Here is a 13,237-nt window from a genome sequence, read left to right as displayed (position 1 = left end):
CGACCACAGCTACTTAAATCAGCTTCTAAAATCGAATAACAGTATTATTTTCAATTAAGCTATCAGTTTATTGGTACTCGTATTTTCCCGAATATATATAATTCATATTGGATTTAAAAATTTCTTAGCGAATATACTATATTAGGAATTATTAGGAGCAAACTGTAAATTTTCTAAATCCATTTCTTATATTTTCTATAAGCATAAACTGGCAGTTTTCTTCAAAAGGGGACAATCAGCTGATACGGTTCCACGAGAAAAGTTAACTGACAGCTTCTGGCAGCTACGAGCACGAGCGCGGTCTGCGTTGTTGATGGTCACAGTACACAGAATACAGAGTGCAGCACCTTCCCAAACCGCTACTTTATTCTTCGTGATTTTGCCAACCGGTGACATTAGTGCTGCGAATAACCAAACTGGGCCACGGCCACCACCACAGATGATAAAATACAAAATTACGCCTTCCGAATTTGCCGTGACGTCAGTGCTGCGAATATTCAAAAAAAAAGGAAGAGCAATTTCCTGTTTCTGCCAAACACAAGAAATTATACCTGTACACACACACTTTTTTGCCACAGGGTCATCTGCAAAAAAACTACATTGGGAGGTATTGTTATGAATTGTTATGCTATCACACATTATTTATTTATTTCTTAATTGTCTACCATTGTAATTCTTAAAAACAAGTTAGAGTTCTTACAGACTAGTGGCAAGTAAAATTTAGCAGTGAAATGTTAAGAAAAGAAAATGTTGAAGAAAATGTTAATGTGTTTCAACACTAGTCGAATTTCTGTTCTGACTTTATTCCACTTTCTCATGTGGCACTTTGGTAAAATGAAAATTGAGTTGTCAAATTTCGAAGTGTCAGTTAATGCTAAGACAGACATTCAGTAAGGTCATGTCAAGGCATAGATGTGCTTTAACAGGGAAATTCGCGGTTTCAGAGGTTTTTTAAAATACTCTATAGAAGATGGAGATCTGGGGTAAAAAAAATTTACAATAGCCAAATAAATAGAAAAAAATCAAAATTGCAACCCTACTGCCGCTATATGCTTAATGTGCCTTGGATATCACAATGTCAAACTCGAATTTTAGTGATCAATTGATCTCAGCTGTGGTTAAATTTCATTCTCTCCATGCTTGAACGCTTCCAGACAGCTTGAAATGACACATAATCAAAGACGAGAATGTCAGCTGGTGATCACAGACAAAAAATTACCTCTAACGTCAAGCAATGTGCAAATTCGAATAATACAATTAAGTGATCACGATGAAGTGCTTAATTTCCTTAGAACGCATTATTATAAAGAGGAGCCATTGACCATTGGAAGTGAACCAAAGGAACAAGATCCAGAAGATGAAAAATTCAATATGTCACAGATTGCGCACGGAACTTGCTTATTGGCAGTTCAGCAAATCGCTGACGATAATGAAGATAGCGATATTAGGGAACGTGTTGTTGGTGTTTTAATATCAGGGCCGAAGGATCAACATGAAGCTGAGCATTTATTCGAGGAGGCGGCCCGTTTCGGTCCCACTAAATGGGGAATAGCTCTAAAATTTTTGGCCCGAGCAGAAGAGAACTCCAATGTGTATGAACGTTATAGTGTGACAAAAGCTTTGCATATTCATATATTGGCTGTGGATACAAATTTGCGTGGGCGCTCGATTGGTGTGAGGCTTGTAGATGAATTGAAACGACTGGGCCGGCAGCTTGATTATCCGTTGTTGACTTTGGACTGCACAAGTTACTATTCAGCAAAACTATGTGAAAGATTAGGCATGGATTGTGTGAACGTCGAAAAATATCAGAATTACCTCGACAATGAAGGCAAACCTATTTTTAGACCTCCACCACCACACAAATGCCTTAAAACCTTCGCCATGAGATTGTAATTTAAATATTTCAACTATTTAAAAAGTTGACAACGAACAAATGTCTGCTTAACAATTAAAATGATGTTTTATTGTTATTATTCAATTTTTTTATTTAGCTTTATCTAATGCAAACTTTCAGTGGTCTGATTAAATAAAAGATAATTTTAATAATATCTTATCGCTCACGTTTTTGTTGGAGAACTTATATTTCGAACACTTTCAGTCATATTAACGGGTTGGTAATAAAAGTTAAAACATGTCTCTCGTTGAATTATCTTCGGCGGTGATAAAAGGCTCGTTGTACCATTATTGGCGGTGCTACACATGTGTATACATCATTAGTTATGTTTACGTTCTTCTGCAAAAAGAATTTGCCAGTACGAAGGCAATGACGATTTCATACAAGGTGGCAGCGGTAGCACAAAAACAAAATACATGTAAAGACGTGAATGTGTGTTTGATAAGGCTTTGAATTCATGGAATCTGTGTAAAGTATACCGTTAATTTTGATATTCAAATCACCGAACTCCAAAAACAATTTACATGCAAATTTTGTTTTTGTACCGCTATTATCACCATCTATGAATTCGCCTTGGCCAGTAAATGATGCCAAGGCACAATCTTGTTTATATACATATTTTGTCTCTAAATTGTCAAATTTTGTTTAAGTTACTCTCACTATCAATCTTTGTTTATAGATCGATAGATATATAAATTAGGTTTGCTCTTCGACCGTTTGTAGATTTTGACATTTTTGGGACCATAAAGTAAAAACAAAATATATTGCTCTTGTTGTTGTTGTTCTACTGCTGCTACCTCTTTAATATGCCTTGATAATAGCGTTTTCTTTTTTTAAAACAAAGATTAACTCTTTAAACGCACTGCGAAAATACCTTATATTTATATGTGAAAAGAATAACAAAAATCCAACCCTTCCACAAATTCTATGGTGAATATAATAAAAAGATATATAAAAATGTCAAAAAATATACCAATTAAAATACAAGGTATAATTAGTAAGTCGAAGTTTCTTTGCTTTTTCTCTCTTTGAGTGTAAATATTTTTTTTTTTCAAAACCCATCATTTATCATGCATTGCTGCTGCAGATGCCTTGTTATATTTCATGGCAAGGTTGAGAAATTAATTAAAAAAATGAACAAGGTGGTATTGTGGTTTTCGACACGCAGTTAAACAACGACGAGAAGGTGAATAAACAGCTACCAAAGTTTTTCCATCTTGAGTAGAAAATAAAAGAAGTTGAAGGGCTACAAATACATGTGTATAAATCTGTGTTGAAGTGCAAACCAAACGGAATTTAAAATAAAAGGAAATTCAACGAAGAAATAACACTATAGTTAAGGAAAAATTTTGTTTCCTGGTCGTCATTTAGAAAGTGTTTAAATACACGAATACCAAAGCAGAGTGTATACATATATTAGTGGAGAGTTTGGTATGTAGAGGAGTTGCCCCACGTAGAAGAAAATATATAAATTTCGGAAACTGTTACAACCCTGTGCTCTGGATGGCTTTCCACTACGCGATAAAGAAAATAAATAAAAACAATATCAAAAACGAATTAATAACGAAACCAACAAATAACGGCTGGTTAAATATTTTGTGGAGATTTAATTTTGGTGATTTTTGTGGCTACGGTAATTTGACAGGTACAAGTTTTATCGGTCACAAAGAAAAACAAACATAGTTACAGCAACATTTGTCTCCACGAGCATCTCTCCACTCCTTAATCGTTTCATAAAAAACTTATTCGTCGCGATAAATTTACTCGCTAATGTATTAACGTGAAGTAAATATAAAAATTGCGTTTGTGTTTTGTTGCTTCGAAGTTTTATTTGCAACATTTCTGTATAAACTTAAATAAACATTTTGGGATAAGGGTTGACTGATAATTAAGACCTTTAAGCTTAAAAGTAAACACAAAAACAAATTGAAAAGCTCTGAGACAAGTAATGGAATTTGGTTTGAATACGGTTTTTGCGCCGTCGACGCAATCCAAAATAGCAGTTGAAGTATTTCCAACGCTGGATCGCCAAAGTGATAATAGTGCTTTTAATAAAACCTGCGATAACAACGCTGGTAATGGCGCCAATGTTGCTGACCACAGCATTTTAAATTTGTTTGCCTCACCGAAGGAATGTTGTATAAAGAAAGAAGGTAAATTAAAATTTTTTTAATACTTTAGTACATTGTAATATGTGAGGTAAATCTTTGGATTGGCTTTTAAGTGGGGACAACTGAATTTGAGAGTAAAAGTGGTACCGTTAAGAAGCCGCAGTCCTATGCTCTCCAAATACTTTATTATTATACCTTATATTAGCTGCCAGAAGTTCATAATTTCCGAACTATTTGAAGTTAAACTTTTTAAATTTGTTTACCGCCCAACGCTATTCACCATATAAAGATAAGAACTGATTTCAATTGTTTTACTTTTACAAACAATTTATATTATATACAATTCTATTTCCAATTAAAGATTTGCCAACTAAAGACCAGTATGAGCTAGCGTCGCTAATCCTTAAGAACGCACTAAATGTAAGAAGAAACAATGTCGATATAATCGAGAGTCAGACACTGACTCAAAAGCAAAAAAACAATTCGAAAATACTCCAGTGCAATAGCAGTGATCATGCGCTGCAGCAGCAGCAAAAGGAAGTGTTTGCGAAAACGTCAGATGACTTGTTGGCTGCTTTGAGAGTTAAAAACACAAATACAACTAGCAAACTGATTAAAAACAAACAGATCGCCACTCCAAATGTATCAACATCATCATCTACATCAGCATCAGCATCATCTACATCTACATCAGTAACATATTCATCAATTTTAGCCGCACCAGCAACGAATTCCTCAAGCTCGACATTAACAGTGGCTGCATCAAGAACACCAGTTATGAGCACAAAACCTGCGGCTAGTACAGTAAATGGCATCAAAAATGGTTTACAAATTCCGTCCGATATCCTTGATGATTTGGCAAGTCGTTTTATTATTAATGTTCCCGATATGGAATTGAGCAATTTTATAAGGATTTGCTTTCAAATTGAGTTGGCACATTGGTTTTACTTGGATTTCTTCTGTGCTGCAGATCAGCAACAGCAACGCGATGAAGCAGGCAAAAAGAGGAAATTACCATCTTGCGGTATGAAACAGTTCGCGATACAATTATTTCAGGTAGCGACAAAACTACATATATTCTAATTAAATTTTAATACAATCAGTTTACTCATCAATATAATATAATTTACAGCATATTCCATTTCTACGTGAACATTTATCGTCAATCGATAAAATATTAGATGATTGGAAAAATTACAAACTATCAGTGCCCACCTATGGGGCCATACTAATATCCGAGGATCTCAATTTTTGCCTTTTAGTGCAATCTTATTTTGCTAAAAGCTCATGGGGCTTTCCCAAGGGGAAAGTCAATGAGAACGAAGATCCAGTGCATTGCGCCACGAGAGAAGTGAGTTAAATACACTATATAACATATTTATGCGCATATATAAATTTATTGACTATTTTCATTAATTAATACTGTTAAATAACAGGTTTATGAGGAGACTGGCTACGATATAACTAAATTAATAGTACCAAATGACTACATTGAGGCTGTGTTCAATTATCAATATACACGCTTGTACATAGTGCGCGATGTGTCTCTAGATACGCAATTCTCTCCGCGGACTCGTAATGAGATTAAATGTTGTGATTGGTTTCCGATCGATTCGTTGCCGGTCAATAAAAATGATGCCATATCAAAAGCCAAATTGGGTATAAACGCCAATTCATTTTTTATGATAATGCCATTTGTTAAACCACTTAAAAAGTGGGTGCATGATAAGCGCTCGGGTTTAGAGACGCAACGTAAATATTCTGATTTTACAAATTCCCCTGCAACGCTGATGACAACAGCAGCGGCGGCCACAGCAGCAGCTGTATGTGGCGGCACTTATAACTGTAATAATCAAAAGCACACAAATGCAAATAGTAGTAGTAAGAAGATTAAACCACATACAAATTATGATGATAAGCATAACGCCTTAAAAATGAGTGGTGGAAATACAGCTAATTGTGGCAATAGCAATAATGCAACTGCAGCATCAACAAGCAACAGCAGTAATCGCTCAAAAAGACAGCGGCATAAATCGATGGGTGATTTGGATGGTATTAAACTAAATAACTTAAGTTCAAATAATTGTAATTTAAATACCATTTGTAAAAATTCATCTAACATGATAACAACTGCCTCTGATAACATTGAACCAATTACGGAATCGATTTCTAATAATGGTGAGTCTGGTAACTGTAAAACAGGATCAAATCATAAGCGCAATGGCAGTTCAGTAAAACTGGTTACTGCCGGCAGCAGCAATAACGGACAAAATAGCAACAACAATAATGTGGCTGGCTGCACGTCATCCAAACGCCAATTGTTTCACAGTCAAAGTCAAAATGGCAGTAACCAAAATGGAGAAAAGGTGAGTACTGCGTTTTCACTGGTGCTGAGCTTAAGTTCTGTTGGTTTTTGTTCACTGCAACACTGTTCTATTTTCAGAGAATTGATATTATTTTGTGTAAATTTTCCTAATATCTACGAAGGGAGATAATTATAGCAGTGCATATTTTATATTTGTTATAGGGACTTTCAAGTACGCATTTCTTTTTTTTAGCTGTCACAGTTTGAAGACTTCGTTTTTGACAGATATTAAGCAGGAAATCCTGAATTTACTAAAATGAGTGCGATCTTGCTCGAGAACTGTTTTTAAATATTACTAAAGTCCAATAAATCAAGTCATTGGTGGGGTCTGATAACAACATTTCGCAAAATTGGGGATATATTCGCGCGTTTTAATCGCCCGACAGAAATAAAAAAGTTAATTGAAAAATGTAAGTAAATGGACTCGATAACTCCAATTCAGTTTCGTCCGGGACGTGTCGTTATCGGCCATGATCGCCCGATTTTTTAAACTTCGCACTATTTTCTGTCCTACATAGTCAAACTTAAGTCGGTGTATTTATCTTCGTCGTACTCGAGTTAAGAGTCGACTTTTACTTCTGAAGTCAATTTAATTTTAATTATAAATTTGCCAAAAGCTAGTACTAAACCTATTAGATAGAAACTATTAAAATCGGGAAACAAATTTACTTTTGTGTATTTTCGGGGCGTATAAGATCAGTTCAACTGGCGCCGGTTAGCATGAAAAAGAAACAACTGGCTTTGTTAAACTTTGGTTTCGTGCCAATCAAGAAAAAGAAGAAGATAAGTTCAATAATTTTTTTGCGAAAACCAAGAACTGCTTCGTTTTGAAAATATCAAATTTGATTTTGAAATTATTGACGATGCTAATTAGGCGACAAAAATATATAAAAAAGTTAGTACTTATCTCAGTTAGCTAATGACGATTTGTAAACTCGAGTTCTTAATAAGAATTTCCAGTAAAAATGTGTGTTTAATTTGAAATAAAAAAAGAAACACGGACTTGAAATATCCCGCATAAAAAGTTTTCATAATAATTTAATTTGATTTTAATTGATTTTTTAATTATTCAAAAATTTATTAAAAAAAAAACTTATTAAAAAAAAATAATAATTAAAAAAAATAATTATTAAAAAAAAAAATTTATTTAAAAATAACATATTAAAAAAAACGTATTTAAAAAAAAATAAAAAAATAAAATTATTTAAAAAAGAAAGTACAGTAGGTTCTGTTTTTATGCGGTAGATACGTTCCGCAAGAAACAGCATAAAAAAAGCCACTAGTTCTATAGTAAAACTATAGATACGTTTCAAAAGTGCTAAAACCGCATAAATCTGAAATAATGTAATAAAATCGCATAAAAAAGGGCACTAGTCCCATATTATAACTATAGATACGTTCCATAGACCGCATGAATCTGAAATAATTAAATAAAATCGCATAAACAAAATATTGTATTTTTGAAAATTATATCTTTATTTAAGAAACGTCAGAATCGAAAAATAAATTTAAGTCAGAAATAGAATCAGACAATACCCACATGTTGCGCGTTCGTTTAGGATTTGGCGTAAAATCACTTTCGTCACTTTAGGAAATGTACACGTCTGATCTAGATAGTTATGCAGGCGGTTCCATACTTGTAGGGTTAGCATTTCTGATGTAATCTGTGATGAGTTTTTGCTTAGCTGGTTTAGAATCTTGTTTATATGTACAACTCCCGATAGGTCGACATGCATTTTGTAATTTAAAAAAAAACCGCACTATTTCAAAACCGCATAAAAAAAGCCGCATAAAAACAGAACCTACTGTATTAAAAAAAAAAATTATTAAAAAAAAACATATTAAAAAATAATTAAGTAATTTTAAATTTAATTTTCACAAACAATTTTATTTCAAATTTTCAAAAAAAAATTAATTTAATAATGTTTAATTATCAGCTATTTGATATTGTTTTTTAATCTGTCGTTTGTTGTAGATTGTCAGCTCCTTCGATTTGATTCGCAAAGAGAAACAACAGCAATTGAAGGCATCAGCCGAAAAAGCTTCAAAGGTACAAAGGCAACAGCAGCAATCGCAATCGAATGCCGGCTACAACAGCGGACGGGTGCGCGCTAAGTCGCAGAGTGATAAAATGTGCGTACAACAACAAAGTACTAATAAAAACAGTAACAGCAACACCAATAACAATAACAATTGTGGTGGCAATAACAAACATCGCGTACAAAAACAATTATCAATGATTATTGTTAACTCAAATGCTATAACTCATAGTGATAATAAAAGCAATCACAACAACAATAATGCGATTAACAACACTGCCGCCCATAGTGCTCGAGTTGCATCTAATCCTACACCAACGGCGTCCACTGGCGCCGAATTACTCGCATTTGCTGTAGAAGCAGCCTCAACTCCAAGCTTAACTTCAACAACGAATTCGGCCCAGAAGCCACGGCCAGCATCGGCAACTTTGCATTTTGCCACACCGACAGTTGGTCAACCAACTCAAGAACTACAGCGCATGGCATCGGGCACAAATTTGCGCATCCTAAAACGCAGTACATCATATAATACACAGCAGCCGCAGCCGCAGCAACAAGAACTGCAGCCAAAAAAGAACTTAATACAAATATTGCAACAACAAGAAGCCACGTCCGAACAGACACAACAGTTTGAAACTGAACAAGAAGTACGTCATCGGCATGAACAGCAGAAATTCACACCCAGTTTTAGTTCCTGGATGAATTTCTCATTTACAAAAAATTTTATTGCAAATGTGTTTTGTTAGGAAACACGCCAATCAATGAGACAGTAGCCGATTGGTTAAAAGATAGGATAGTGGAGGAAAAGCAGAATTATTGTATGCGAAATGTAACAGTTAAGAAATCGGGGGAAGTGTTTCTTTTTTGTTTTTCTTTTTCTTTTTTTTTTGAAGACAAGCTTGAAACGATTTGAGACCTTATTTGAAACGAAATTTTGGAAATTTTACAGCAAATACATGCATTTTTCAAATATTGAATTGAATCGCATGTTTAGTAAGTGGCGGAAATATGCGAAACGAGACATAGTAGGAACTGAGATATTTGGAGTAGAAGAAAATTGCAAAAGTTTGACAAAAATGATAAAACATTTGAGTTGGTATATTTGTAACACAATTTTAGAATTTCAAAAATGAAATAGGCAAATTAATATAACTTTTTATGCATTTTCTTCAATGCTTCCTTCGCCGTTTTAACTGTTTCTTTTCTAAGTATACGAGTACCAACTACAAAACCACTTTATTTATTTCTATTGAAATTTAAATTTTTTCTTTACTTTGATAAAAACGGAAGCGTACAGACGAAATTCATTTTTGATTTCTAATTTTGGTTCAATCTATATAAAATAAAAATAAAAACATAAATAATTGTCTGCTTTTGTTGGGACACTACAATTACTCCAATACTTTATAACATTTTTAAAAAGTAAATTATTGTGAAACTTAAGTTTTATAAAATAAAATATTAGAATAATTATAAATCATTTAACGAAAATGCCACCTACAAATAGTGAGAAACCACTAGACGACTAATAGGTAGGCTATAAAGCGTAACAGTAGCCATAAATTGATGGTACAAATACCAACTAAACCATCATTTCATTCCATCATCACGCTCTACCAACGCCTTGTGATAGTACAATAAATTTTACTTTTAGTTTAATTGATAAATCATACTGTAAATCATATATATGTACTGAAATGTAAACAAAAAGTGCAAAGTAACTTGTCGTGTACAGAAATGAAATGCCTATTTTTTGTCGCTCTATTTAAATGCTCTCATTGGGTTCTTCCATTTTTATAATGAAGATTAATTTCGGTACAAATATATTCTTGCTATTTTCATGTGGCATTTGAGCGCAAAAAATGTACAACGTACCTCGAGTTATTGCATTTTTACTATTACTCAGAATAATGTTCAAATTTCTATGAAAGTGACAAATTACTTACAACTTTCATAACATATTTTTGTGTAATTGTAATTTGTATTAAAGTTTTCCAGTTATTAGTTCCTTCTTAGGTATTTATCTTTCGGCTGAAATAAAAAGCAAAACTACTTACTTATATATGAAGTCGCATGAGGCAGATTAACATAAAACAAAAAAGAGCCTTTGCATCATGGCCACAATTCGAACATTTATGAGTTACCCTAAGCGACGGCTTCAATTGGCTTTAATATGAAGATAAATATACATATATTTAATTGTTTTGATTTTTTTTTTAATTTTTCTCATTAAGTTAATTTAGTGCGAATATTTTTGTAGTGCAGTTTGTTCGCACAATTGAAGTTGAAACGTCGAAGAAAGAAATTTAATATCAAATGTGTTTTCACTTTTTATTTTGCTGACGACGCGTAGAATGCATAGATTGTTCTATTTTTATGGAGACATACATTTTTGTGTTACTATAGGAATAATTTTTTTTTTTTTAATTTTGATTTTAAAAATACTTAAGTATTTGAATATATTAGGGCAATTCACAATTCACTGCAAATGATCTGGCGTCATGGCATTCGCAAATTGTGATGACAAATGCAAGTAAATACATTTTGATGTTGTGTTGCCAGGGCAAATTGTAAATGCCAGCTTAATTTTACTTAATTGTGAATTGCACTGATATGTGAATTGAACGGGCTGCCCATTTGGTACGAGCTTGGATTAGTTAACTGGCAGCCAACTGAAGGAAGTGGCGTTCAAGTAATTTCACGTTTCAGTGATTTCTTTTACTATATTTTTTTTTACCCCATTAAGAAGAGGGAATACTGTTTTAAGATAAAAATTTGTAGAAATTTCAATTAGCTACTAAAAAGTGCAAGCACATTTGATAAAATAAAAAGAACTGCCAAACTCCAAATGCCAGTTTTATGAAATTTAGTCAATATGATTTTGAAACTCTAAGCGTTAATAACTGGATTATTTTAGAATTTAGTTTCAGTTTACAGAAATTTAATTAAAATTCATTCACTGTTTTTATAAAAGTTTTGAAAACTGGCATTAGGAGATTTGGCAATGTAAAACAAAAAGAACAAAAAAACAAAAAAAAAAAATACGTAAATCAAAAATAACACTCAGAACATCCAAAAACTCAAATTACGAACAATAAACCAGACAAATAATGGCCCATAAAAATTGTATACTTGTGAACAACGTGTAAAAGAGTGAGTTGATTTCGACTCGTAAAACATCCAATAAAATTTAAACATCTTTTTTGACAAAGTACAGAATAAAAAACGAATTTTTAAATCTTGCTCAAAATGCATACAAAATAAAAAACGAATTTTGAAATCTTGCTAAAAATTCAATAAAAACTAATAGTACTGGCATAGTTCTCGAAATTACATACTTTTTCTACTTTTTCTCACAAATTTCAATTTGTGAAAATAAATTTTCGCAGTAATTTTCTTTGAGTTTTTTAGCTTACACTTCTTAGTTGAAATTGCAGTAAATGTTGCCAATTGAAATACATACATACATGCAGTATTTCCGCATTTTTCACGAAATATTTTACAATACAGCATTAAAATGCTTTAAAAACACGTTCCCGTGGCATTTTAAGTGCCTTATGTCTACTAATAGTAAATCAGATTTTAAAATTTTATATTTAAATATTGGCAAACGCACAAACAAATCTTACAAAAGATGAACCTAGATTATAAAATGTGATTAAAATGCAATAACATAAAATAAAAACATTTGCCAGTCATAATTATTTACTTCAACAAATTATTGATTGTGTTTTGAATATAAGTAAATATTATAGTGTGGGCGTGAAATGAACTGCAATTTGGATTGCTTCTTACTCTCGTATGCATTTTAAAATCATATGTTGTTACTGTTTGTATGTAGTTATCATTTTACCACGACGCATATCATTTTTGAAATATTGACGTTTTACTTCTTCCTAAATGAATACCATTTTTTACAACTTTTAATATAAAATAACTTATTTTTATAGCAGAAAAAATATTATATTTCCAAAATTTTAACAATATTTTTCCGAAATTGTGACGAAACTGTACAATTTTTAAAATTTCCCATCGAAAAAATTCTTTTTTATTTTGTACTTTCAAAAAAAAAAAAAGAAAAAAACAACAACCAACCACCCTACAACTTTGTTTTATTTTGAACGGGCGGGGGCTAGTGGAACAACACAAGATCAGCAATCAGTGCAAAATGACTTAATTTGCATCATTGGCACAACAGGCTCTGGATAAGAGCAGTAAAGAACTCTGAGTACTAATAAAATTTGTCACCAACGCAAGCTACGGTTACTTATCATTCCCACGACAGTCGGTTCTACGTTACCGGAACGACCCCGATTTATATCCGGCCAAGGACTGCCATTTCAGCAGCATTCCCCACATAAAGGCGTTTCATAGCGCTTGAAAGTACAAGGCCGGAACTTTAAACGCGTTTTTCTCAAAATGGTGTTTTCAAAGTCGGTGACCAACATTACTCGAAAACGGCTACACCGATTAGTCTCAAATTTTAACACGAGTTTTTTAAATATAAAGGGTTTTCCAATAACAGTTGTTATTTTGAATTGGATTGCGCTATCGAGAGATGATTAACGATTTTTTATAGCCATTATTGGATGGCATTGATCTGGATAACGTTTGTTTTTAACAAGACGACGCTACGTGCCACACAAGCAACGAAACCATTGATATTTTACGGGAAAAGTTTCCAAACCGTGTTATCTCTTGAAGAGGTGATCACAATTGGCCACCGAGATCTTGTGATTTAACACCTTGTGACTTTTTTCTTTGGGGCCACGTGAAAGAGAAGGTATACGCCAACAGCTCAGGGTCGATTCAAGACCTCAAAGAT

General features: G+C 33.0%; 2 protein-coding genes across 2 annotated transcripts; both read left to right on the top strand.

The window, feature by feature from the left end:
* The first annotated feature begins 900 nt into the window (after window positions 1-900).
* Window positions 901-2,056, top strand: LOC128862493 (arylalkylamine N-acetyltransferase 1-like). Its single transcript, XM_054101152.1, has one exon. The coding sequence runs from the start codon at window positions 1,165-1,167 to the stop codon at window positions 1,894-1,896; it is 732 nt and encodes a 243-aa protein (XP_053957127.1). The 5' UTR covers window positions 901-1,164; the 3' UTR covers window positions 1,897-2,056.
* A 995-nt stretch (window positions 2,057-3,051) lies between these two features.
* LOC128861065 (uncharacterized) lies at window positions 3,052-10,744 on the top strand. Its single transcript, XM_054098955.1, has 5 exons — window positions 3,052-4,050; window positions 4,370-5,064; window positions 5,141-5,359; window positions 5,445-6,374; window positions 8,349-10,744. The coding sequence occupies exons 1-5, from the start codon at window positions 3,846-3,848 to the stop codon at window positions 9,156-9,158; spliced, it is 2,859 nt and encodes a 952-aa protein (XP_053954930.1). The 5' UTR covers window positions 3,052-3,845; the 3' UTR covers window positions 9,159-10,744.
* The last annotated feature ends 2,493 nt before the right edge of the window (window positions 10,745-13,237 follow it).

Source organism: Anastrepha ludens, chromosome 4 (genome assembly GCF_028408465.1).
Source record: "Anastrepha ludens isolate Willacy chromosome 4, idAnaLude1.1, whole genome shotgun sequence".
In the NCBI taxonomy this organism is placed as follows: Eukaryota; Metazoa; Arthropoda; class Insecta; order Diptera; family Tephritidae; genus Anastrepha; species Anastrepha ludens.
This window is presented reverse-complemented; position numbering and strand designations above follow the sequence as displayed.

Bases quoted from the DNA above. Each gene is read 5' to 3' on its own strand.
- LOC128862493 (XM_054101152.1), top strand. From the start codon at position 1,165: ATGACACATAATCAAAGACGAGAATGTCAGCTGGTGATCACAGACAAA.
- LOC128861065 (XM_054098955.1), top strand. From the start codon at position 3,846: ATGGAATTTGGTTTGAATACGGTTTTTGCGCCGTCGACGCAATCCAAA. The intron at 5,360-5,444 runs GTGAGTTAAATA...GTTAAATAACAG, and splicing joins TGCATTGCGCCACGAGAGAA to GTTTATGAGGAGACTGGCTA. The intron at 6,375-8,348 runs GTGAGTACTGCG...CGTTTGTTGTAG, and splicing joins GTAACCAAAATGGAGAAAAG to ATTGTCAGCTCCTTCGATTT.